Source organism: Bufo bufo, chromosome 2, assembly GCF_905171765.1.
Source record: "Bufo bufo chromosome 2, aBufBuf1.1, whole genome shotgun sequence".
In the NCBI taxonomy this organism is placed as follows: domain Eukaryota; kingdom Metazoa; phylum Chordata; class Amphibia; order Anura; family Bufonidae; genus Bufo; species Bufo bufo.
In genome coordinates this window covers 790,029,036-790,056,694 of record NC_053390.1, presented here as the reverse complement: position 1 = coordinate 790,056,694, position 27,659 = coordinate 790,029,036, and the positions used below count along the sequence as shown (strand labels likewise).

At 47.5% G+C, this 27,659-nt stretch overlaps 1 protein-coding gene across 1 annotated transcript in view; it reads left to right on the top strand.

Moving 5' to 3' along the window:
* TACC3 (transforming acidic coiled-coil containing protein 3) overlaps positions 1-27,659 on the top strand; it is a 50,948-nt gene that overhangs the window by 17,854 nt on the left and 5,435 nt on the right. The window contains exons 2-12 of the mRNA XM_040419955.1: positions 6,424-6,499; positions 8,266-8,455; positions 8,549-8,601; positions 8,732-8,856; positions 8,931-9,039; positions 11,672-11,818; positions 14,746-14,822; positions 17,052-17,095; positions 17,478-17,638; positions 18,917-19,023; positions 19,178-19,298. Coding sequence (XP_040275889.1) covers positions 6,424-6,499; positions 8,266-8,455; positions 8,549-8,601; positions 8,732-8,856; positions 8,931-9,039; positions 11,672-11,818; positions 14,746-14,822; positions 17,052-17,095; positions 17,478-17,638; positions 18,917-19,023; positions 19,178-19,298 — 1,210 coding nt within the window. The remainder of the gene's footprint in view (positions 1-6,423; positions 6,500-8,265; positions 8,456-8,548; positions 8,602-8,731; positions 8,857-8,930; positions 9,040-11,671; positions 11,819-14,745; positions 14,823-17,051; positions 17,096-17,477; positions 17,639-18,916; positions 19,024-19,177; positions 19,299-27,659) is intronic.

Genomic DNA, 27,659 nt, shown 5'->3' with positions numbered 1-27,659 from the left:
TTCTGTGCCTAGGGCTATGTATTTCTGGCTCAAGGAGTTAAAAAATCACATAATGAATAAAGCCCCTAGGGAAGAAATTTTACCCTCTAATCCACTGCTTTTCTGGCTAACGCTTCTGCAGAATCGGCCAGATTGAAGGCTAAAGACGCGGCTCTTTCAAACTCAGCCAGACGAGCGCAAAATTGTGCTCCATCGCCTTTTCAGGGGAAGAATGTCTTCGGCCCTGTACTAGATAAAATTTTTGAAAAAGTGGGCGCTAAAAAAAATGGTTTTCTGGAAGAGAATAAAAGGAAACCTTCTCGTCCCTTCAGTTCGCAGTCCAGACCCTATAGGGGAAAACGGGGCGCTGGAGTTATAAAAAAGGGAGCAAAGGTAGGGGTTTCCTCCTTAATTCCCAAAATGAGAAAAACGAAAAGCAATGACACCGAAGTAGGAGGGAGGAGGCTGAGGTTTTCTCTGACCCAGTGGAAATCTGTAACATCAAATCCCTGGGCTTTAGGCCTCTTTCACACTTGCGTTGTTGGGATCCGGCATGCACTTCCGTTGCCGGAGGTGCCCGCCGGATCCGGAAAAACGCAAGTGTACTGAAAGCATTTGAAGACGGAACCGTCTTCCAAATGCTTTCAGTGTTACTATGGCACCCAGGACGCTATTAAGGTCCTGGTTGCCATAGTAGTAGTGGGGAGCGGGGGAGCGGTATACTTACAGTCCGTGCGGCTCCCGGGGCGCTCCAGAATGACGTCAGAGCGCCCCATGCGCATGGATGACGTGATCCATGCGATCACGTGATCCATGCGCTTGGGGCGCCCTGACGTCACTCTGGAGCGCCCGGGGAGCCGCACGGACGGTAAGTATACTGCTCCCCCGCTCCCCACTACACTTACCATGGCTGTCAGGACTTTAGCGTCCCGGCAGCCATGGTAACCACTCTGAAAAAGCTAAATGTCGGCTCCGGCAATGCGCCGAAACGACGTTTAGCTTAAGGCCGGATCCGGATCAATGCCTTCCAATGGGCATTAATTCCGGATCCGGCCTTGCGGCAAGTGTTCCGGATTTTTGGCCGGAGCAAAAAGCGCAGCATGCTGCGGTATTTTCTCCGGCCAACAAACGTTCCGTACCGGAACTGAAGACATCCTGATGCATCCTGAACGGATTACTCTCCATTCAGAATGCATTAGGATAATCCTGATCAGGATTCTTCCGGCATAGAGCCCCGACGACGGAACTCTATGCCGGAAGACAAGAACGCAGGTGTGAAAGAGCCCTTAGACATCGTGAAGAACGGTTGCAAAATAGCATTTTCCTCAACTCCTCCATGAAGATTTCAGTCCACTTCCCACAGCCCCACCGTTTATCAAAAATATTTAGAGGTGTTTAGACTTAATTTGACGAGGGCTCAATGCATAATTTCCAATTCGCTGCACTTCCTTCCTCAGCACCAAGGATCTTCACAAAGCTGGTTGTAGAGATGTCCTCTAAGACAAGAAGTGGGGATCGACCGATTATCGGAGTTACCGATGTTATCGGCTGATATTCATGATTTTTTTTTAAATTTATTGGCATCTAACCTTGCCGATAATGCGTCCAGCGCGCTATCACAGAACACAAGCGCGCCGCTGTTAGCAGCACAGGGGAGAAGGAGTCGTGCCTTGCTGCCAATGAGAGATGGGGGGGGGGGGGGGGCGACGCACTGTGCCACCAATTATAATTAATGTCTAATACAAATACAGTGCCCAGCCTATATGACCGGAAGCTGCGATCAGCGGCAGTTAACCCTGCCGCACCTGAGGGGTTAACTGCTGCCGCTGATCGCAGCTCCCTGTCAGAGGCAGGGTGCCGGCTATGGGATTCTGTGCCGACACACCCGCCTCCTGTATTAATTTTAATTATCGTTGATGGCACAGTGTGCCCCCAAACGCCTCCCCCCCACCCCCACAGTATTGAGGTCATTGGTGGCAGTGGCCACAAGGTCCCCTCTTCATTGGTGGTGCAGAGGCAGCTTCTGATTGGAGCCCCAGCTGTGTAATCCTGGGGCTCCGATCGGTTACCATGGCAGCCGGGACACTACTGAAGCCCTGGCTGCCATAGTAATCTCCCTGCTGCTGTGTGCACAGAGCCCAGGACAGCAGAGATAGTGTGAGATCCTATTCAACCTAATAGAGCTCTATCAGGGTAAATGGGACAAGGGATGAAAAGATCCCAGGTTCTAGCCCCTAATAGGGGGAATACTTATTAAGTAAAGCTTAAAAGAAACACTAAAATATTATAAATCATCCCCTTTCCCAATTTTACATATGTTTATTTATTGCTTATATATTTTATATCCACTATTGCCACGTCCGAAAGTCCAAACTATTAAAATATATATTTTTAAAAACGCTTTGACTGAAATTTTACTTTTTTTAAATGAAAATGCACAGAATATCAGAATAAGTTATTAGTCTGGAAAGTTCACAGGTTATCGGTATCTGCTCTAAAAAAAAAAAAAAAATTTATCAGTCGACCCCCTAACGAGGACTACTAATCTTCCCATGCTTGGACGATTCCTTTATAATAGGAAACTCCGAATTAGAAGCAATCAGTCAGACTTTGCAATTTTTTGCAAAAAAAATTGCAGACCTGGGTTGGTTGGTAAACATGAGTCTTTCTTGATCCCGTCATCCAACAGGAAGTTTCTAGGAGTAACGTTAGATTCAATATCCCAAACTTCATCTCTCCCACTGGAAAAAAATAGACTATCCGGGAACGAATAAGAGTTCCAATCACAAAACCGGTGCTCTCAGAGGGGCCATGAGCATTCTGGGACTCGTGACCTCATGCATAACGACAGTAGCTTGGGGTCAGCCTCACACCAGAATTGTGCAGACCTGGATTCTAGGCTGTTGGAGCAAAACAATCATCCCTAGACAGAAAGATAATGATTCCTTACAAAGTAAAGTCAGATTTAAATTGGTGGAAGAAAAAGATGCAAGTGGTACAGGTTGGGGAGCAAAAATGGGCCCCCTCAACCTGGCAAAGAAAATGGTCAGAGGAAATAAAAAAAAAAAAATAAATTTAAATCCTCAAACTACAGAGAGCTGGGAGACTCTAACAGTAACTCAAAACCTTTTACGCAGAACGAACATATAAAAATCTTTCAGACAATACTACGGCAGTAGCCTATTTAAAGAGGACCTTTCACTAGAATAAAAAAAATTTAAACTAAGCATACCGACATGTAGAGCGGCGCCCAGGGATCTCCCTGCACTTACTATTATCCCTGGGCGCCGCTCTGTTCTCCCGGTATAAGCTCCGGTATCTTCATATGGTCGGCTCAACTGGGTGGAGCCTGCCGGCGTCTCCTTCTCCCAGGCTGTAGCGCTGGCCAATCGCAGCGCTCAGCTCATAGCCTGAGTTTTTTGTTTTTTTTTTTCTCTCAGGCTATGAGCTGAGTGCTGCGATTGGCCAGCGCTACAGCCTGGGAGAAGGAGACGCCGGCAGGCTCCACCCAGTTGAGCCGACCATATGAAGATACCGGAGCTTATACCGGGAGAACGGAGCGGCGCCCAGGGATAATAGTAAGTGCAGGGAGATCCCTGGGCGCCGCTCTCCATGTCTGTATGCTTAGTTTACACTTTTTATTCTAGTGAAAGGTCCTCTTTAAAACATCAAGAGGATACAAGATCTCCAGACTTTAAATTTTTAGCAGAAAAGATGGCGAAAGGAGAAAAAAAAAAAAGTTCTGACCATTACAGCGGTTCATCTCGGGATCAGAAAATCTAGGGGCGGATTTAAATCAGAAACTTTCTGAAAATTTTGAAAAAAAATTGGGCTGGCGGCAAATGGACCTATTTGACTGAAATAAAAATGCAAAAGTCGAATGCTTTTGTTCCTTAGTTTCCAGAGAAAGGCCTTGGGCACTAGACTTTTTTTTTTTTTTTTTTAATATAAAATGGACATGGGACCTAACATGCTTTTCCTCACTGGACTCTAATTCCCCGAGTCCTACAGGAAATTCTAACAGACCCAGTAACTGTGATATTGATAACCCCCTACTGGCCTAAAAGAAGCTGGTTTTCCATTCTAAAGAAAATGGCTCTGACCGCTCCCCGTCAGGCGGTAGGTTTTGAATACTTGCAGTCCCTCGCCCCCGAACCAGGGGGAGGGCTGAGTGACCGAGAGGGCGAAACCGTACCAAGAAGAGCGTTGGGCATACCGATGATAATAAAAAAAAGAAAACTGCAGGAAAAAGGTTACCTCTGCTATTTACCAAAAAAAAATCTGGAAAAGGTAGTGTAGATGTTTGGGAGATAATTCTCCAAGTATGTCCTCCCCATGTATTCAGAAAATGTTGGATTCTCTTAAAGGACTACACCTTAAACTTGGGCCAAGTACCCTAAAAGTCCACATTTCTGCCCTGTGGGCATTCTATGATAGTAACCTAGCAGATCATAGATGGGTGACATGTTTCATGAGAGCAACATCCAGACTTGGACCATCATTAACTCCTAAAGTTCCTCAGGAGGATTAAAACTTTGTCTTAAAGGGGTCAACAAGATCACCTTTGGCTCCTATACTGGACATTTCCATTAATCATCTCTCCTTTAAAGCGTCCTTCTTAATAGCCATAACATCTTCTAGACGTCTGGGGGAAATACAGGCCCTCTCATGCAGAGAACCTTTATCTTTCAATATTTCCTGACGGGATACTGCTAAAATTAGACTCGGGGTTCCTTCCAAAGGTAGTCTCTGACTTCTATCGGGCCCAAGAAATTGTTTTGCCGTCATTTTATAGTGACCTGCAAAACCCTACAGAAGGACAATTCCATCTCTTAGACGTAAGGGAATCTATCATCCACTACCTGGAAGCCACTAAGATCTTTAGGAAAGATGACAATCTGTTGATTTAGTTCACAGGTCACAATAAAAGGAGGAAGCTTTCCAGAGTTTGCTGGATTAAAACTACCATATCCCGCTGCTACGCTCTAATGGGTCTTGCATGTCCTACGAAAATAAAAGCCCATTCCACCACAGCGATGGCGGCTTCTTGATAGATCATCAGCATCTGACCGGCAGGGGTCTGACAAATGGTACCCTCGCCGATCAGCTGTTTGAGAAGGCAGCGGTGCTCCAGCAGCGCCGCGGCCTTCTCAAACAGCTGATCGGCGAGGGTACCATTTGTCAGACCTCTGCCGGTCAGATGCTGATGATCTATCCAGAGGATAGATCATCAGTTAAAATAAACTGCAGAACCCCTTTTAACTATACCGATAATAAGTATGAAGTAATGCGGAAAAAAAAAAAAACATTCTTCTTTTGGGTTTATATACCCTTTTTTTTTTTTTTTTTTTTTTTTTGTTAAAAATGTGAAGGCACCCACTTGGGTAATTGGTAAACACTGGAGGGAGAGAGTGGGTGGTGGCTTTTAATCTCTATCTCTGTGTTCCTGCCCTACAGAGGTCAAGGAGTCAATCTCATGTGTAAGGCTACTGTCACACTGGCGTTTTGGCTTTCCGTTTGAGAGATCCGTTCAGGGCTCAGCGGTCCAGTTTTGCCCTAATGCATTCTGAATGAAAAAGGATCCACTCGGAATACATCAGTTTGCCTCCGATCAGTCTCCAGTCCGCTCTGGAGGCGAACACCATAACACTGCCTGTAGCGTTTTTCTGTCCGCCATGTGGTGCGGAGCCGTCCTGACACACAATGTAAGTCAATGGGGACGGATCAGTTTTCTCTGGCACAATAGAAAACTGATCCATCCTACATTGACTTTCAATGAAGTTCATGACTGATCCGACTTGGCCATGTTAGATAATACAAACGGTTCCGTTCATGACGGATGCATGCGGTTGTATTATTGTAATCCGTTTTTGCAGATCCATGACGGATCCGCCCAAAACGCGAGTGTGAAAGTAGCCTAAGTCGTCATGGTGGATTCAAGGAAACAGAATTACCGGTAAGTCTAATTCCAGTGTCTCAGTGTAAAGCTATAGTACATGGAGTATGATATGTAGATGCTAGGACACGGCTTTGCCCTATCAAGGGGAGGGGGAGTGTGCAGAGCACAGGGGGTGTGACAAAGTGGTGCTCCAAGAATTCAGCCCCCCTCCTGGTGCTCCAATTTCAAATTTGCATATGAATAAAAACATTTCTACAGCTATTTAGCATACAGACAAAAGAAAGGTATTGTTTTATTCAGTACTACCAGGTATGTCTGGTTTAATAGGGTTGATGCAGATGACTGTCATTTTGAAGGGAATGAAACAATATTTGCATTAAACCAAATGATGCAAGAAGAGACCTTTTCACTTGACATGGGTGACTGGGCAGAGATCTGATTCTCTGAGGCCTAAATTCTTCTCCTGGATTTACGGGAAGGTCGGTGTGATGAGAAATCCTACCATGTCTTGGGATGACTGACGGCCTCTCACTTCTGTATTCTAGTACCGTAAAGCCGCCCAGCACAGCTGAATCGGATCCCAAGGCTTCCAGTCCAGAAGATGTCGCCCAGGAAATCAAGGTGAGAAGTTTTCCTTTCTGATTTTTCACTGTCATCGGTTTAGTTTGTCCAGTTGGGAATTTTGCTATTGAGGGCCTTCCTCAGTATAGGCCATCGATTTTATCTGATTGGCAGGGGTCTGACACTCGGCAGCCCTGCCGATCGGTGGTTACCTTGCCGCTGGAAGTTGGCGCCAGCTCTACACAGCAGTGCTGCTCCCTCCTATTGAAGTAAACTGGAGCAGCACTGCAGTAACTTAATCCATTCACTTACACAGGTGACAGAGTGCCGCAAAGTAAGAGCGGATCGGCAGGGTTTCAGATCTGATATTGATTGCCTGTCCTGTAGATTTGCCAGCAGCAGATGTCGGATCGTGAGAAATTCAGGGTTTTGCTGAGTTTTCGACGCATTTTAACTGCTCAAAAAAACCTGGCAAAAGTCTGCAGTGAAGTGTAAAACTTTCTTGGTTTGTGGCATTTCTCAAAATGCAGCCCTCTGGATATGGCGTCCTTCTCTGGCCTCCAAATGGAGCCCATTGGCTTCCATTGTTCATGATTCTTCTAATTGTTTTACATAAAGTCCTTCTTGTTCCGGTGCAATGCCACCCCGGACTCCCATTGGTCTGTGCGCCAGTGACAAGACCGCAGCTTCCAGTTCCTGGCAGCAAATAGTGGTGGTGTTGATGCCACTGTCGTTACAGTGAGCCAGCATCCGTGTGTAGTTACTCCATGGCATTTCATACTACCTTTTTGGTATATTTTGAAATCGTGTGGTTGGAAAACACTTTTTAGGACCTGAAATGGCCTGAGCATAGGAAGGCAATGGACCTGCGGCAAATGGCCTGCCCTTTGATTTCAATGGTAGTCTTATAGTTATTTTCGGGGGTTGTCTGTACCTTCCTTCAGAGATGATGGCTGATCTTAGGGTGGGCAGGTGTTGTGTTTTATTTTTTGCATTCCCAGTAATAGACTCCATATTGGGTACCCCAAAGGAACCTTGACAAACTCTTTTTTAAAGGGGGTATTCTGGCTATTTTAAGGTCTCTATCCACATAATTGGGTATAACTATTAGAATGGTGGGGGTCCTTTTGCTATGACCCCCATCAGTCACATGAATATGGGCCACTTCAGCCCTCAAAATGAATGGGGTGGTCATTCTGGCATGTCTGCAGCTGCTCCATTCATTTCTACAGGAGTTCTGAAGATGGGTGAGTACTCCTTTATCTCCAGAACTCCCGTAGAAATGGAGCATGCCTGACCACCCACTCTGCTTATTTTGGCAGGGCTCCACTAAGTACAGGTAGTGACCATGGGGGTCCCAGCGATAGGACCACTATCTATTTTTGGAATACCCCTTTCAGACTAGCGAGTAACACACATTGGACTCGCAGCATGAGTATGCGGCAACTCCCGTCCTGACTTCCCAGCACTGCTGGGGTTGCATAGCATTATATTAATTTATAATGCTATGTAACCCTTTTGAGGGTCTGAAATGTATTGGATAACACTGACCTAATGCTGTCACTGTTACCCAGTACATTCCAGACCTGTAAGGGTTTCATAGCATTATAAATTTAATATAATGCTATGCAACCTCGGCAGTGCTGGGAAGTCAGGATGGACATTGCCGCCTACTCGTGCTGCAAGTCCGGAGTGTGGAAATCGCTTGTCTGAAAGGGGCCTTAAGCTGGTAACCCAGTGTGATTGCCATGGTAGTCTTGTCTGCTGGTCGCGTTCTCCTTCACTTGATGTCTGGGTCCTAATGTCGTCCCGTGTTCTCTTCTCAGGATGACAGTATTGTGAAGACTGAGGAAATGACTACTTCACTGACTGCATATAAATCCCTAGACAAGTTTGAAATCCCAGTATGTAACAGGCTGCCCAGTGATTTTGAATTGCTGGATTTTGATTTCAACACCACTCTACAGACAGACTTCAGACCGGCGGATGAGTTTGACTTCAAGCCTGCTACGGAGTGTAAGGAGACTCGGTTGGTCATTTGACTTGAACGTTCCTGCTGCTTATTTGACGTCTTGGGGTAACTGGTCTGTCGTCTTCATTGTCTTGTAGTGTTTGGCCAACCGACAGAAGTCGACTACTTGGAGAACTTCGGCTCCTCTTCAGTAAGTAGTCTTTACTGGATCTTGTCACGTTTTGGTTCCTTTGTCACTGAATTATTTGCGTCCTGTCTATTGTTTGGCCGCCATGACATCTGGAACTTACCTCCGCTTTTCTTTGTTTTTGTTTTTTTAGTTCAAAGAATCTGCTCTCCGAAAGCAGTCCCTTTACCTAAAATTTGATCCTCTGCTGAGAGAGTCACCCAAGAAGTCTGCTCCAGCGAGCACGGACCCAGTGCGTGACGTACCACTGCGGAGCAGGTAGGGGGTGTACCAGATGGCGATCGCTGCCTGTAATGTGACACTGTAAATTTTACGTTATTTTATTCTTTTAGGTCAGATTTCTTTGGATCTTTACCTCAACCATCGTTTCCTGCGATTCGGTGCCTTGAAAATGAGGAAAAACCTAAAGGACTGGATCTCCTGGGGACTTTTACAGTGTCTGTAAGTAATGTGCTGACACATCACTCTTACGTTGCCTGCGGGGGGGTGACAGACATCAATCAGTGTGTGGCTCCAGTCGTAACAACCCCGTTAAACAAGTTTCTTACTGACTTTAAAGGGGTATTTCATTTTGAGCAACTAGCATATTCGTTGTGCCCTAAAGTTATGTAAGTTTGTAAGACGCTTGCTGTAAAAATGCATTTATTTTTTACCATCTCTGCTTGCTGTCATTCAGTAGGAACATCAATCTACAGGGAGTTAAAAAATAAAAATAAAATCCACCCTATGAGATGGACATGCAAGTTCTGGAAAGTTGACACCTAAGTGTTCATAGGATTTTTTTTGGAGGTTAACAAGGTTCCTAATGAATGACTGCAAGCAGAGATCTTGCAATTACTGTAATAGTATATTGGAAAACATTTTATTATCCAAAGAATAATATGTGACCGCTCTGATGCCCTTGAAAGCTGCTACTTTTTAAGGGGGCGGGGGGGGAGATGTTGGACCAGCCTTTGATGTCCTTATGACTGTCTGAGGAGAGTTAAAGGGATTCTGCAGTTCGTTTAAACTGATCTATCCTCTGGGTAGATCATCAGCATCTGACCGGCGGGTGTCCGACACCCGGGACCCCCTGCCGATCTGCTGTGTGAGAACGCAGCGGCACTGGCAGTAGCGCCGCAGCCTTCTCACTGTTTACCGCTGGCCCAGTGACATCACGACTTGTATTACTGGCCTGGGCGCGGCTAAGCTCTGTTCACCTGACTGGTCAAACTGCAGAACCACTTAACATTTTATACATTCTTTTACAAAGTTTTACAACAAACCATACACATCCATTGTTCTACTTCTGCTCCTGTAGCCAACCACGGCCCTCAGCGGTTTACATCTGAGAATAGTGATTGGCTGCGGTTTGTAAACCAACGTTGATGAGAGCACCGGAGGAGTGCTGGAGAAACGGGCGACTACAGTTGTTGTTAGGTTGCATGTGTTGTCTTGAGAGTTTTAATTATGTGAGAACCCTTTTTTTTTTTTTTTTTTTTTTTTTTCTCTTAGACATTTATAGCGTATCCAGATCGCTAGGTGCGGAGGTGGGATCCACATCTCTGTGGATATCTGAGTGGCACGTGAATAGAGGAGGCTGCAGCACTCGCTTCTGTGGGAGACGTGGAGACCTCTCCGTTCAGTCTCTGCCTGTATGTTTTAGCCTCTTCACTTGACAGAGGTTGATGGGGTTCCCTGTAATGTGGATTGTTCCAGCGACTGGATCCTCATTGGTCTGCAGATCAGGGAACACCCTTTACCATTGCTAGCTAGTCAGGTAGATGCTACATTCAGGCAAAGAATGAATGGAGAGGTTTACCTGATTCCTACAAAAGCGAATGGAAAGGGCTGCAACCATTTTTTTCCATTTGTTCTCTGTGCATGAGGCAGCTGCGTCACCGGGAGACCCTCTTTTTACAGACAGGTGCTGGTTCCAACTCTGGGACTTTCACCTATCAAACGTTTATGGCATTTCCTTTGGGTACGCCATAAATGTCTTAAATGGGAATATCCCTTTTTAAATATGTTCTCATTGAAAAAAATATATATTTTTCATTAGACCTCAGGTCAGACCCCCCAATGTTGAGCGGCGGCGTCCTGCTCTGGAAGCCGCCGCTCCTCACTTCTAGCGCAATCTTCCTCCTGCCGTCGGCTGTGCTGTGACCTGACGCGCAAAGCGTAAGATCGCAGAGCGCCCTCGCGCTGTGCACAGCCAAGGACCAGGAAGCAGCGAGTACAGAGCCTTCACCGCTTTCCAGTCACGATTAGTATTCACCCCATAAGACGCAGGAACGTTTTCACCCCCACAAAAAATAGAGTATCTTCCTGACCTCTGCTGTAAATCATGACTGCTATTTTATGGCATGGTCACACGACATCATCCCATGGAAGGCTCGCTTCACCTACTCATCCATTCAATAGTGAGCGCTCCCGGCTTTCATTTTACTGTGCAGACGCTCTGGACTTGTCATGCGCAGACTGTCATCCACTTCCGCTTGCCCCTGCTCCATCAAGTGTTATTACTTGTACTGCGCAGATGCAGGAGGAAGTGTTCTGCGCATGCCCAATCTAATAATGCTCTGCTTCCAGTCCGTTGCGTTTTAGGCAGCGGATACGGCGAACAATAGGGAGGCAACGCAGTGAAAACTAGGACCAGACTCTGTGTAGAGCAAGAGAAGGTTGGGCATGTGAAGAACATTTCTTCCTCCTGCGCAATACAAGTAACGCTTGATGGGACAGGAGCAAGCGGAGGGGGATGACGGTCTGCGCAGGACGAGTGCAGCAGATGATGCGACCACAAACCAGCAGCAAAGCAAGGGTCAGGAAGAAGGGTGACAAAGCATACCGTAAGGGTAAAATGTCGTAAGTGTCCTGCCCCCTTAACAGGGTGTGGATGTGATAATTATAAAACCCCATCCACCTGTGTGCAGCATGCTACCTGACCACACGGGAGGCAGCCGGTGAGCCAGCCTCCGTCTGTAGCGCTGCCTCTTCCTCTCCAGTTACCATAGCAGAGTTGTTTAGGTGCAGCACTCTCCGTGGTATCCAGTTACAAGCACAGCCGGCTAAATACAATCCTCTTCTTCCACAGGACAGCGCTCCCTTAATTCCAGACCCCGCAAGCCTTGTGCCGACTCCTGACCCCTTCCTGCTGCCGTCTGATGTGGGGGCAATCGTCGAAGTGCTTAAATACAGCCAAAAGGACATGGACGCAGCTATAGAGCAAGTCCGGCTGGAGGTGAGCGACCACGGGTGACTTGCAGCTGAGCTCTGTCCTGTATATTCTGGAAGAGGCAGCCAGATCAGATTTTATATATATTTTTTTTTCTTTAATGTGTTTTTTTTTTTTATTGTGCATTTTCCTCCTATCATGTTTTATAGCAAAGAGTTCAAAAACTGCACAGAATTTTTGGATTACAATGGCTTTTTTTTTTGCAGAAACTATATGTATCTATACAACAGTTTTGATTTTGTAAACTGACGGAGGGGTCTTGTGTTTTGTTTGTGTAAAATAAAAAATTGCATTTAAATCTATTCCTTTAAGTTGACACCTGGGTCATGCCGGTTTATTAAGACACTTGTAAGGGTAGAGAGCCTTCTGGAAAACTGCAAAAAGGGGTTGCCTAGGATAGGGCAGATACGCTGGATATTTTTTTTAACAAAACGGCGCCACCACTGTCCTCAGGTCGTGTCTGGTATTGCAGCTTTTACCTTCAAGTGAATGTAATGAGCTGAGCTGCAGTACCACACACAACCTGTGGACAAGTGTGGCGTGGTTCTTTGAACAAGACAGCTTTGTTTCTAGTCCTCAGCAACCTTCCTGTGGGACCAAGATCGCCAGGCTGTGTATGAGGCAGTTTTCGTCTGTCCCATAGAAGTGAATGGAAATCTGGTCACACAGGGAACTTTGCTATCCCCATTCTGATGATTGGTAGGGGTTGCAGCGGTCCCCTCAGTACATTTATCACCTATTCTGTGGGTAAGTGATTGTGCCTCCTTTACTGGCTTGATTCATTTTTCCATCACATTATACACTGCTCGTTGGGTTATGACCACCCTGCAATCCCGCAGTGGTGGCCGTATTGCACATTATAGGAGAAGGTGCCGCCCTTTCTGGTGGCTGGGAGCACACATGCGCAGCAGCTCATGTCCCGGCCGCTTTGTATCTGCGCAGTAGCGGTGGTCATAACCCCCTGGATACAAGCAGTGTATAATGTGTTGGGGGGGAAAAATGAATCAAGCCAGCCAAGGAGGCAATATGGACAATCACATTACATTAGTAAGTGCCATGTATTGGCTTTCTCGACATAAATGCTTTTTGCCGAAGTGACGCAACCTCTCAAATTATTGTGCTGCAGACACAACCCCGTTCAGATTTTCAATTGCAGGAATGGCAACAAATCTGTGTGAACGTAGCCTCATCAGTTCACGTATAGATTACTATGGACTTGCAGTGTCTGTATATGTAAACCTGTGCGTGGAATGCCTTTCTGTACAGAGAGTGCAGAATTATTAGGCAAGTTGTATTTTTGAGGATTAATTTTATTATTGAACAACAACCATGTTCTCAATGAACCCAAAAAACTCATTAATATCAAAGCTGAATATTTTTGGAAGTAGTTTTTAGTTTGTTTTTAGTTTTAGCTATTTTAGGGGGATATCTGTGTGTGCAGGTGACTATTACTGTGCATAATTATTAGGCAACTAAACAAATATATACCCATTTCAATTATTTATTTTTACCAGTAAAACCAATATACCATTTCAACATTCACAAATATACATTTCTGACATTTAAAAATAAAACAAAAACAAATCAGTGACCAATATAGCCACCTTTCTTTGCAAGGACACTCAAAAGCCTGCCATCCATGGATTCTGTCAGTGTTTTGATCTGTTCACCATCAACATTGCGTGCAGCAGCAACCACAGCCTCCCAGACACTGTTAAGAGAGGTGTACTGTTTTCCCTCCTTGTAAATCTCACATTTGATGATGGACTACAGGTTCTCAATGGGGTTCAGATCAGGTGAACAAGGAGGCCATGTCATTAGATTTTCTTCTTTTATACCCTTTCTTGCCAGCCACGCTGTGGAGTACTTGGACGCGTGTGATGGAGCATTGTCCTGCATGAAAATCATGTTTTTCTTGAAGGATGCAGACTTCTTCCTGTACCACTGCTTGAAGAAGGTGTCTTCCAGAAACTGGCAGTAGGACTGGGAGTTGAGCTTGACTCCATCCTCAACCTGAAAAGGCCCCACAAGCTCATCTTTGATGATACCAGCCCAAACCAGTACTCCACCTCCACCTTGCTGGCGTCTGAGTCGGACTGGAGCTCTCTGCCCTTTACCAATCCAGCCACGGGCCCATCCATCTGGCCCATCAAGACTCACTCTCATTTCATCAGTCCATAAAACCTTAGAAAAATTAGTCTTGAGATATTTCTTGGCCCAGTCTTGACGTTTCAGCTTGTGTGTCTTGTTCAGTGGTGGTCGTCTTTCAGCCTTTCTTACCTTGGCTATGTCTCTGAGTATTGCACACCTTGTGCTTTTGGGCACTCCAGTGATGTTGCAGCTCTGAAATATGGCCAAACTGGTGGCAAGTGGCATCTTGGCAGCTGCACGCTTGACTTTTCTCAGTTCATGGGCAGTTATTTTGCACCTTGGTTTTTCCACACGCTTCTTGCGACCCTGTTGACTATTTTGAATGAAACGCTTGATTGTTCGATGATCACGCTTCAGAAGCTTTGCAATTTTAAGAGTGCTGCATCCCTCTGCAAGATATCTCACTATTTTTGACTTTTCTGAGCCTGTCAAGTCCTTCTTTTGACCCATTTTGCCAAAGGAAAGGAAGTTGCCTAATAATTATGCACACCTAATATAGGGTGTTGATGTCATTAGACCACACCCCTTCTCATTACAGAGATGCACATCACCTAATATGCTTAATTGGTAGTAGGCTTTCGAGCCTATACAGCTTGGAGTAAGACAACATGCATAAAGAGGATGATGTGGTCAAAATACTCATTTGCCTAATAATTCTGCACGCAGTGTATAGCCGGGAGGTTCTGGTCCCATACACGGGAGCGTCTCCTGGCATGCAATGTTGGCTACAATACTCGCTCTGCGTATTTACCGACTGTATCATTTTCTTCCCACTAATTTAGGTACGAGAAAAAGAGCTGGAGGTTTTGGAGTGGAAAAATAAACATGAGAAGCTTTACTTGGAATATATCGAAATGGGGTAAGTTTGGGATAAGGAGGACTAACGGGAATTGTCTGAGAATGTACATCTGATTCAGCCTATAGAAGCTTCTGAGTGAATAAAGGGGGCCACCGAACCTAAAGGGAAAGTTCACACAGGGTGCTTTATTTTATTTTTTGTTCTGAACGAAATTCCCCCTGTGGGTTTCACTCGTTGCAACAGGTGGGGTGTGCTGTGGATTTTCAGATATACTGATAATGGCAGGACGCACGCATCTCTAAGGGACTTTCAGATATCCCTGTACAAGCGCTTTGTCTCCAGCAGTACCATAGCTTGGAAAGTAGAGGCAGACCTGCATGTCATCCCCGGAAGAGTACACGGCAAAACATGTAGGGATGCAGGATTAATGGTTTTAGTTCAGGGATAGTCAGGCAGGGACCCACGAGTGGGAAATTGCAATCGGACAGTACAAGATTTGGTGCTCGTTTGACACAAAGGGTGTCTTATCCCTTGATAAGTCTGATACAGAGACGTATATTATAACAAGTACAAGTTTGATCCCGAATCCTGACCTCCCTGAGGAATTCTAATTTTATGAGTTCCAGAGTGATAAGTGTGTTATAAAGATGTTGTTTTATGTCTAGGATGCAATAGTTACGCTTAGGTCAAACGGACCAATTAACCCGTCAGTAGTAATAAATCCAGCGTCGCAACCTCCTGAGGGGTCACTTGTTTGTTGTTAATAGTGTGCATGTCTGTCACCGTTCAAACAGACAAAGGCCATTGTTCTTGTGAACAGCGAGGGTCCTGCTGCCGGGGCGCACACTGGGTCAGACACTTGTGGCAAACTCTATAAAGGTTGGAATGTGTATAAAGTTATAGAAGCCCAGTTACCTAGTCCCCACCACCGAGGGGTCCCGTCCCTGCTGCTTCCAGTCCCCTCTGGACCATATCTGCTCCTCTGCTGTCACGTGCACCTGGCAGTAAGGACCATTTATTAAGCTGTTTGCCGGCATCAGATGAGCCACAATTTAGGAGGAGTGCAGTATTCAATAATTATGGGGCATTAATTAATGAAAGGGGTATTCACAGCTCAGACAATAGGGGCATATCACTAGGATATGCCCCCATTGTCTGATAGGTGCGGGTCCTACTGCTGGGACTCACACCTATAGCAAGAACGGAGCGGGGAGAGCTGTTGCTCAGGTTCCTATTCATTTCTATGGGGCCAAGCGCTCAGCTATTTTTGGCAGCCCCATAGAAATGAATGGAGGGCGGCTGCGCATGCACAGTGCGCCCTCCTTCACTTGCGGGACCCCGTTCTCGATTATAGGTGTGGGTCTCAGTGGTGGGACCCGCACCGATCAGACAATGGGGCCCTATCCTAGCGATATGCCCCCATTGTCTGTCTGAGATGGCAAAACTCCTTTAAGTGACATCCATGCTAGCTCAAGTAGGTTTTGTTACTCTTCTGGCAATTTCTAATAAATGTGAAGAGGTGAGAATTAAAAGGCGAGGAGGAAGTAGTAAGCAAATTTTTGTAAATGTCCTGTTTTATTGCTGCCACTATTCTGGTCCAGGCGTTTTATATAGGGGGATGTTTAATTGATGGATTTCTCTGCAGTGCCATCGCAGAAGAAACTATTGGTTAGCACTGGTGCCTTGCAGCGCTGGGGTCCTGGGTTCAAATCCGACCAAGGACAACATCTGCATGGAGTTTGTATGTTCTCCCTGTTTTTTGCCTGGGTTTCTTCCGGTTTCTTTTTTTTTTTTTTTTTCTTCCACACTCCACATACTTATGGGTAACGCAGATTGTGAACCCCATTGTGGACAGTGTCTGTAAAGCGGAATATGTCAGTGCTATATAAATGCTTAAAATAAATTGCACAGTGCCCATTCATATCAATGGGTTTGCTGTGTAATGCAGGGCAGTATCTTCAGAGAGACCCGCTTTGGAACAGCTCTGCTCTCAGATCAAGGGCTGTCCCCGTTGGTAAAGAAGCGCCCACCTGCCGCTAGATTGACTGGACTGGACTTCGATACTAGCTCTGACCATTTCCTGCCTGCGCTGCTGCTCCAATTAGCAGAGCAAGGGCAGAAGGCCCTGCTTCAGAGCAGGCGCTCCCTACCCGGAAGTAACGGTGGCCAGGTCGGTCTAGGAGCAAGCAACCTCACACTGCAGGGCTGGCTCCATGTGCGGTTTTATTCTTGTATGTGTATAAGCGGTAATCGCTGCCTCCTTAACCGTTTTGCTTTCTCAAATTTCAGGAAAATTATTGCAGAGTTTGAGAGCACCATCACACAAATACTGGGTAAGTATATAGAAGTATATGATGAATTCTCCCCTCTTTGTGCAGCAGTGTAAGCTCTTCTGTAATATTATTTTGGGATGGACCACGGTTTCTCCATCTCTTTAGAACTGGCGTAACCCCAGGGTCCAGACCCCCACCATAAATGGTCTTGTAGATGGTCCATCAGTTGAATGAAAACCCTGGGCCACCCCCTTTAGTGGAGTCCAGTTGCATGTTTCCCTGTGCCATCTGATGGGATGCTGTGGCCCCTGGAGCTGGAGAGCGTGGCGCCTGGAGGAGATTGTATTATTGCAGTACTCCCTACTAGTTATTCCTTTGAGGTCTTATACATCCTGTAGCTTTAGAGAAGCTTTAACCAGTTAATGTCTTGTCTCTTCTAAAGAGGATTCACAAAGACAGAAGGAACTGGGCAAATTAGAGCTGCAGAAAGTGATCCATGAGAAGCAGCAGGTGCAGGTGGACCTTAACTCTATGGAGCAATCCTTCTCCGATCTCTTCAAAAGGTTTGAAAAGCAGAAGGACATACTGGATGGATATCGCAAGGTAAGGAGGAGCTGTAGTTGTGGCTAGGTAATCGTTAACATGAATTGCTGGTTACTTTCTCTCCACTCACCCCCAAGAGACAATGGGCTTCCAATGTAAAATGATTGCAGCAAGTAAGGCTACTTTCACACTCGTGTTTGGTGCGCATCCGTTAAGATAAGGCTACTTTCACACTGCGTTATTCTTTTCCGGCATTAAGTTCCGTCCTAGGGGCTCAATAACAGAAAAGAACTGATCAGTTTTATCCTAATGCATTCTGAATGGAGAGCAATCCGATCAGGATGTCTTCAGTTCAGTCTTTTTGACTGACCAGGCAAAAGATTAAACCGCAGCATGCTACGGTTTTATCTCCAGCCCAAAAAACTGAAGACTTGCCTGAACGCCGGATCCGGCATTTTTTTTTCCATAGGAATGTATTGGTGCTGGATCCGGCATTCAAATTACCGGAATGCCAGATCCGTCCTTCCAGTATGCGCAGCCTGTTTTAAAATGTGAAGAAAAATAATAATGCAGATTCGTTTGTCCGTATGAAAAATGGACAGTCGGATCCGTTCTTGCAATGCATTTTTAAGACTGATCAGCATCCTGATCAGTCTTAAAATGAAATCAGGTGGCATATGTTTTGCTGGATCCGGCAGGCGGTTACGGCGACGGAACTGCCTGCCGGATTCCTCTGCCGCAAGTGTGAAAGTACTCTAAGGCTCCATTCACGCGTCCGTGGTGTGTGGCGGATCCACCACACACCCGCCCGGCACCCCCATAGAAATGCCTATTCTTGTCCGCAAGTTGCGGACAAGAATAGGACATGTTCTATCTTTTGCGGAGCTGCCAACTCTAAAATCGGGGCCGCGCTCCGCAATTGCGGCTGCAGACAGCACACACTGTGCTGTCCGCATCCATCCATGCAGAACGGATGCGGACCTATTTTGTGGACGTGTGAATGGAGCCTAATACAACAGTCTGCATCCGTTCAGAACAGATCCGTTTGTTTTCTTTAACATAGCCAAGACGGATCCGTTTTCTATTGTGCCAGATTGTGTCATAGAAATCGGATCCGTCCCCACTGACTTGCATTGTGTCCCAGGATGGATCTGTTTGGCTCAGTTTCGTCAGACTGACACGAACGCTACAGGCAGCGTTGTGGTGTCCACCTCCAAAGCAGAATGGAGACGGATCGGAGGCAAACTGATGCATTCTGAGTGGATCCATTCAGGATGCATTAGGGCAAAACTGATCTGTTTTGGACGCTTGTGAGATCTCCTGTTTTCTCCATTTTAGAATGAAGAGGCTTTGAAGAAATGCGTTGAAGATTATCTTGTAAGGATAAAGAGAGAGGAGCAGCGTTATCAGGCCCTTAAGGCCCATGCGGAGGAGAAGCTGAACTGGTATGTTCCATCAGCCTAAAATCTGGCCAGCTTTCGTCACACTTTCACATTTGTCTGTATAATAGATTTATAGTTTTTACTGTAGTCGGATATGATTGTGATCTTGCATCCATGATCGGAGTCTGTTTTTCACCCTTGTTCCTGATTATCAAAGGGCTAACGAAGAGATTGCTCAAGTACGAAACAAAGCCAAATCGGAAGTGACCGCGCTACAGGCCACGTTACGTAAAGAGCAGATGAAGACACAGTCACTAGAACGCAACCTAGAACAAAAGGTCAGTCGTTTCTGGGGTTGTAAGTTATAGCATGTCTCGGATTACAAAAATCTCTAGTGATCTAGACCAAATGCAGATGTTCTGAAACGGTGGAGACGCAGTTTTAGGCTTTAATCTATAACTTGACACTTGTATTCTGGTTACTGCTGGTCATGGCGCCCTCTACTGGTCATATTTGGACAATGCAGCTTTGCAGGAATTTGTGGTAGTGCACAACCTTCTGCTCTTCAGCAGGTAAACTACAAGTTGCCAGATGAAATAAATGCAGCAGTCTGCCATGACATGCTGGGACTCGCAGGAGAGGGTACTGGAGAGGTCTCCCCTATCTGCTGTGATTGGTTCTAATTAAAGGGGTTTTTGCGGTGAGGCATGGCGTCCTTTTTGTGCACCCACAAGCACCACAGTTGCCCTTCCCAAAAGTGTTTTTCGCACTCTGTACATTTATGGCATATCCTTATTCCTTAACCCTTCTTCTTCTGGGGCTCCACCTAGGGCTGCAGTAAACGATTATTTTAGTAATGGAGTATTCTATCGATTTTTTTTATTTTTTTACAATTAATCTGGTAATAAGAAAAAATGAATTAATAGACTGGTTTCCTTTATATTAACTCATAAGGCCCCCTGCCATTAGTTCCCAACACCCTTCGTTCCCCCCAGTGTTATCAGCCCAAGTGCATCTGTTCCCCCCCCCCCCCCCCCCCCCTTCCCAGAGCCATCAGCTCCACTATCCCCCAGTGCCATTAGCTCTTCCCTGCCCTGCTCCTCCTGACACCCGGATTGCACAGAGTCATTGGTTGCTATGATGCTGTGCACTCTGGGTGCCCGGCCTTAGTTGCGCCGCCACCCCCCTGGGTTTCACCAACTTGCCTTTCCAGCATGGGCGCCGCCACTCCATCGTTCCACGCTGCTCTGCGCCTGACGTCACACAGCGCGTCCGGTTACAGCGTGCGTACATCAGGAGGTCAGTGCAGTGCGGGGACCATGGACGTGCTGTGTAGTGTCCGGAGGAAAGGTGAGTATTCCAAACGGAGCAGGAGTAATAGCAAGCACTTCCAGGGCTCCAGATGGCGACCAAAACGGTCACCAATGCGCCTTAAAATTTGCAGATGGCGACAAGACTTTTTAGTCTTGTCGCAATTTGCGACTGTACCGCCGCGCTCCTGCGCAGCCTAAGTTCTCTTCAGTAGCACAGTGGCGAAGGAAGGAGTCCCTCCCTCTCCACTGTGACGCGGCCGCCACTACCACCAATGGGGAGATAGCAGGGGAGGAGCTGTCGCCACTGCGCCACCAATGAATGTAAAACATAAGTATAGCCAGCGGTATCACAGACCCGGCACCCGGCCTCAATAACGGGGCATGCCCTGTTATTGAGGCCGGGTGCCGGGTCTGTTATACCGCTGCAGACAATTGTATAAAGGAGTTAGAGGGCCTTTCGTCGGTCCAAAGAATATGAACTTAGTAGCAGGCTGCATAGAGCGGCGCCCAGGGATCTAAGTGCACTTACTATTATTCCTGGGCGCCGCTCCGTTCGTCCGCTGTGGCCCCCGGTATTTTCAACATTCGGAGCAAGGAGGAGGAGACGCCAGTGTCTCTCCGTCTCCATGACAGCAGCGCTGTCCAATCAGAGCTCAGAGCAAGGGAGTTTTTTTTTTTTTCTCTCCCTGGCTCTGAGCTCTGCGCTGTGATTGGACAGCGCTGCTGTCAGGGAGAAGGAGAGACACTAAATACCGGGGGCCACAGCGGGCGAACGGAGCGGCACCCAGGAATAATAAGTGCACTTAGATCCCTGGGCGCCGCTCTATGCAGCCTGCTACTAAGTTCATATTCTTTGGATCGACGAAAGGTCCTCTTTAATTACATTCATTGGTGGTGCAGTGCGCCCCCCCCATTATCACTGGCCCCAAGTCTTCACCCCCCCCCCCCCATTGTTATATGGTGGCCACAGGGTCCCATCCCCTCCATTGGTGGCAGTGGCAGATTACACTGCTGGGGCTCAGATCGTTACCATGGCAGCCAGGACACTACTGAAGCCCTGGCTGCCATGGTCAGCTCCCTGCTGTTGTGTGCACAGGGCAGCAGGGAGATGTGTGAGGTCCTATTCACCCTGATGGAGCTCTATCAGGGTGAATAGCACAAGGGATGAAAAGATCCAGGTTCTAGTCCCTAAGGGAAGAAATGGTTATTTAAATAAAAAGTTTAAAAAAAAAAAAACATAAATACTAAAAGTTTAAATGGCCCCCTTCCCAGTTTTACATATAAAATTTACAAACAATAAAGAATAAACATATTACATATCGCCACGTCCAAAAAGTGTGAGCTTTTAAAATATAAAAAAAATATTCCCGCTCGGTGAAGGCCGTAACAGAAAAAAAAAACCTCTAAACCACGCAATTCGCCATTTTTAGTCACCTTGTCCCCCAGAAGATGTCCCTGGATGTGAGAGGCATGTGGTGCTGTTTTCTCCTATATGTAGTGCTGGCTCACTACTGGGACCTGCGTCTCATCTTCTCAGTCTTTTTTTTTTTTTTTTTAATTATATGCATTTTAAATTTGGCGACTAAAAATAATTTGGCTTTTAAATTTTTTAGTTTAGGAGCCAATGGCTCCTGGTCTTTTTTTTATTATTTTTTTTGGTCTGGAGCACTGACTTCACTCCTTCTCTGTGGTCACGTGACACAAACTAAAAAAATTTGCATCGAGGATTTTTTTTTTTTGTCTAATTACTTGATTTAACTGAGTAATCGTTTGAGCCCTAGCTCCACCTGTTGGACATTTACACAGGGACCCTTCAAAATAAAACGCACACCATACTGAATTATAGACTTTGCTTGCTTTCTCAGTACTATACCGCCAATCCTATGATGGACCATGTCATTTTCCTCTAGTCTCGTAAATAAGTTAAGCAACCATAAGCATTCAGTTGGCGAGGCTGAGCTGTCATCTGCCTTTATAACCGTGTGACGGGAGCAGTCACTGATGGGAGCTTCTGTCCCACTGTGGACCAGTCCATGCAGTTTCATCATACAGGAAATTCTGGTGCCAGTATGGCTGACAAGTAGTCACTAAAGCCTTATTCACACTGCTATCCATCACCCAGGAGTGCAGGGTTATATAGATATAGAGCGATTGAAGCAGCACTGAAGAACAGGAAAGGTTAGGACATGGAATTCTTTAAAGGGGTTGTCCATGCATTTGATATTTGTCCCATCTTCAGGATAGGTAATCGGTAGAAGATCGGAGGTCCAACTCCTGGCAACCTCACTGATCAGCTGCTTGAGGAGGCCGAGAGAACCAATGTGAGCGCTGCTGTCTCCTCACATCTTACCAAGTGCAGTGCCATCCATTGTATAGCGGCTGTGCTTGGTATCACAGCTCGGCCCTGTTCACTTGAATGAGACTTGGCTGCGCCCAGGCCATATGACTGACGTATGGTGACGTCACTGGCCTAGGAAGGGGCCTAAGGCCTCTTTCACACGAGCATGATGGATTAGGTTCGGATGCGTTCAGTGAAAATTTTATTTTTTTGCAAGCAAGTAGTAAATTTTGTCTGCAATTGCGTTTAGTTTTTCTCGCCCAGTTTCCTTGGGGGACACAGGAGACCTTGGGTATAGCTCATCTCCCTAGGAGGCGTGACACTAAGTGAAGACTGTTAAGCCCCTCCTCCAGCAGCTATACCCTCAGCCTGGAGAGAGAGACTGGCAGTTTTTGCTTAGTGTCCAAGGAGGCAAGACACTCCCTGCTCTGCAGGGCTGTTTTTTTTTCTCTCCTTTATAATATTTTATTTTTTGTTGTCCCTGAAGAGAGACGTACTAGACCTCTGTTTCTCCCGGGGTCGAGCTGCGCCAGTGCCGGCATCCGCACTGCTGCCTCCCCCACAGAAGGCAATGTGGTCCAGGGCAGCCTAGCTCCCCTGCATCCTGCCAGCGTAAGGGTCACCCTCACGCCAAGTCCCTCTTCCAGCATCCTGCCACTACGGTGCCAGTAGCTGAAGGGGCGACCCTGCTGGAATGGACCGAGGGTAAAGACGGCTGATGGTGAGAGAGTGGCTTCTCCAGCCCAACGCCGCAATTCCGGCCCTTCTTCTCCGGGCCCCCTGACTCTTCCGGCCCGCGGCCGGCATTTACATGCAGACGCCTTTGCCCTGCTCCGGGTCTCTCCAGGCCCCAGCCGACCGCCGGTACATCCCGGTCGGCAGGGCGCTGCAAATTTAGGCCTCCTGTCTTAATTGCAGGGGGAGGGAACTTCTCCCATGCGCAAATTCTTCCCGCCTGGAGGTTCCTCCTCCCCCAGGGGATCGCTGCGCCGCCCCCAGACAGGATCCCAGTTAACCCCTTAGGTACCGGCCATCTCCATGGACCGGCTCCCGTATAGAGGAGGCCCTCTGAGATCCGGGCCTCCCTCATGGGCCTGTATGGTGGCCCCTTCCTACCTCGCAGAGGCTGGGTCATTTAAAAAAAAAAAGAATTCGTATCAAGTTTGTACGCTATGGCATTCTTGTTGGCTGCGCTGGACGCTGCAGCCTGATCTCGGTAGAGCTGGCCATGTGCATGCCCCCCTTCCATAGGCGGCATGTTGCGCTCCCCGGACACGGCACTGGCTAAAGTACATGCCCTCTTCCCTGGGCAGAATCTAGCACCCCGCCACCGAGTACAGTGTTGACCGGGTGCATGCATGCTCTGTGCATTGTATGGGTCGTGTATGCCTTCTCCCTCCGTAGGTGGGTTGGCATTCTCACTGCTTACAGGGCTGACCGTACGTATGTACCCCTTCTTCCCGCGACATACGTGTTTCCCTTGGGTTACGATGCTAGTTGCATGCCTTGCACTCTTCTCCGGAGAGATCATTCTGCTTCCACCTGGTCCGGACGCGGTCTACTTGCTATCTTCCTGCACCGAGCTAGGCGTTGCTCATTCTCAGGTTTGGACAGTATTTTGCGCTACTGCTTGTGGCAGTATCGACCATGCTCGTTGGCCCTTCCACCCGTGGAGTGTTCATGGCCGCTGGATGCGTACCCATTGCGTCCTCCTGCTGCTTTGCTACCCTGCGCAAGCGGTCTCATGGACGAGAGGGCTGTCTGCAGCGCCCTTCAAATTCTAAGTTGGCTCTGGCGGGACTACGGTTCCCTCACCTACTACCTCCTCTTCGGATGTGGTGTGGTATGAGTCCTTCCTATGGGTGCCCTCTGCACTTTAGTGCCGCTCTGCTGCCAGGTTTGGGTCACTCTCCTTTGGAAGGTCACCCAACTTTTCTTGGGTGCTTTGGTTATGCCAGGTCCAGGGACCTCCACCTTGGGTTCTTCGGGGTGTTCGCGTTTTGCGAGGCGGTGAGCCGGGCGACACACAGAGTATCGGGTATTCTGCCTTTGAGCTGTCCTACTCTGACTACCCGGTTACCCACTCCTCCTTTCGGTTGGAGGAGTTATGCCGGCGTCTGCCTCGACTGCTTCTTCTCGCCGGCTCTGTTTTGGCTCCTGCTCAGAGCATATCCCTTCGATGTGGCTTCTGCCCTGGTCAGGCTTCAGAGGCTGTTTCCTTCACAGCCCTCTCCTCGAGAGTATGGTTGACTTGGATGGTTCCTGAGTTCCTGTTGTGACCTCGGACTGTCTCCCTCGCTCACACTAGCTGTACTGGCCGTGTGCCTACCACGTTCTGTCCTCACGCTTAGGTGACAGATTGCGTTTTTCCGTTCTAGGCAGGGGTCCTGCTGTAAACTTACCTTCTCGGTAAGTAGACCCCCAGGCTTGAATCTGGGTATCTACAGTGGTAACGGTAGCGCTTCCGTCACTTACCTTCTATTCCTTGCCATATTAGCCCTTAAATGGTAGGCCGTTCGCTCGAGTCTAAGGTAGTGATGGTGCCCTCAATTATACTTCATCCGTCTCGAGGTTAGTTGTCTCTGCCTTACCTGCCGTTTTTTTTGTTCCGCGACTACTATCTTTCTGTTGTACTGGTGGTAGCCGCAATGCGTTTCTACAGCAAAGCCATCTTCATCCCTTCCTGCTGTTGTCCCTGCTTGAGGACTACTCTTCGGTCAATGATTGTCCTGAAATCTCCCTCACAGGATTGGAAGAACCCCTTCCTCTGGTGGCTCCATCGACATGGACTTTAGCCTGACTTGTCCTGGCATCTGTCGGCTACTGGATGGACCCCTTTTGGTTACTTCCGTCCGCTCTTCTGCTCCCCCACTCCAGGTGGCTACGGGACGAAGTTACTCTTGGGCCGATGGACCAGCTTTGCCGGACTCTTCCGCCCGTGCTACTGGTCTGCTCCTGATCAGGTCGGGTTTTTTTTCTCGCTTGCCTAGGCGATTTCCAGCGGGCACGCTGGTTTTCGCTCTCGGCCGTGCTTCGTCCAGGATCTATTATCTGACTTGGAGATCTTGCATGCGGTTCTGTGGGAAGCGGGGCGCCCTCCCCACTCCGCCTTTCTCTCCCCACGGTTCAGTCCTTTCTCCAGTTGGCCTGGGACTGGGACTCTGTTCCTTGAAGGGTCATTGGTTCCTCTGTACCGTCCTGGGAACAAAATACTGTGCTCTCAGCGCTCCAAGCTTCCCCCTTCGAGCCGTTACAGAAGATCTCTCTACGCCTTCTGTCCTGTTCGTTGTGGCCATCATGTCTTAGACGGGTGTCTGAATTAGCAGCCTTTTTTTTTCTTGTGCCGAGCCTTTCGGTCCTTCCCCACGACAAGGCTGTTCTCCATCCCGTTCCTTCTGACGGTGGTATCTGCCTTTCTTCTCGACGAGGCCATCGTCCTTTCCACCCCTGGGAACGGACACTGCGCTGCTTGAACGTTGTTCGGGCCTTGAAGATTTACTTGGAGATCACCGGCTCCTTTCGGCGCTCGGACTCTTTGTGGTAACGGAAGGTCCGTGCATAGGGTTGCTGGCCTCCAAGGTGGCTTTCGACCGCTTCATCAATTGGCTATTGCTGAGGTTACCGCACCAAGGGCAAGGTTCCGCCTTTCGGTGTCGCCGCTCATTCCACCAGAGAGGTCGGTGCCTCTTGGGCCCAGAGACATCGGGCTTCAGCCGAACATTTGTGCACGGCGGCCACTGGTCTTTCTTGCATGCCTTTACCAAGTTCTACAGGGTGCATACTCATGCATCGGTGGATGCTGCCTTGGGCCGCCTGGTTTCTGCAGGCGGCTGTTTTTGGAGCTGTGGTCCCTCCCCTCTTGGACTGCTCTCGGACGTCCCAAGGTCTCCTGTGTCCCCCCAAGGAAAATGGGCGAGAAAACAAGATTTTTGTATAACTTACCAGTAAAATCTTTCTCGCTCTTCCTTGGGGGACACAACACCCACCCACTCATTAGTTTTTTCTACACGGTTACAGACTTGGTTTACCCCGTTGGGTAGTTGGCTGGTTGGTTCCACATTGTTGGTCATTGCCTTTTCTCACTACTTGGACACGCAACTGGCAGTCTCTCTCTCCAGGCTGAGGGTATAGCTGCTGGAGGAGGGGCTTAACAGTTTTCACTTAGGCCTCATTTCACACGGGCGTTGCGGGAAAAGGTCCGGGTGCGTTGCGGGAACATGCACGATTTTTCCCCACGAGTGCAAAACATTGTAATGCGTTTTGCACTCGCGTGAGAAAAATTGCGCATGTTTGGTACCCGAACTTCTTCACAGAAGTTTGGGCTTGGGATCGGTGTTCTGTAGATTGTATTTTCCCTTATAACATGGTTATAAGGGAATATAATAGCATTCTGAATACAGAATGCATAGTAAAATAGCGCTGGAGGGGTTAAAAAAATAAGAAATGATTAAACTCACCTTAGTCCACTTGATCGCGGTGCCCGGCATCTCCTTCTGTCTCCTTCTTTGCTGATTGCAGGGAAAGGACCTGTGGTGTCACTCCGTTCATCACGTGGTCCATCACATGATCCATCACCATGGTAAAAGATCAGGTGATGACTGGAGTGATGTCATCAAAGGTCCTTTTCCTGCACACAGCTAAGATGAAGACAGAAGGAGAAGCCTGGCTGCGCGAGCAAGTGGATTAAGGTGAGTTAAATTATTTATTTTTAACCCCTCCAGCCCTATTGTACTATGCATTCTGTATGAAGAATGCTATTATTTTCCCTTATAACCATGTTATAAGGGAAAATAATAATGATCGGGTCTCCATCCCGATCGTCACCTAGCAACCGTGCGTGAAAATCGCAGCGCATCCGCACTTGCTTGCCGATGCTTGCGATTTTCACGCAGCCCCATTAACTTCTATGGGGCCTGCGTTGCGTGAAAAATGCACAAAATAGAGCATACTGCGATTTTCACGCAACGCACAAGTGATGCGTTATGTTATGTTATGTTACTAAGTCCTTGTATAGCGCTCTAGAGGAACTCAATCCGATCAAATCGCTT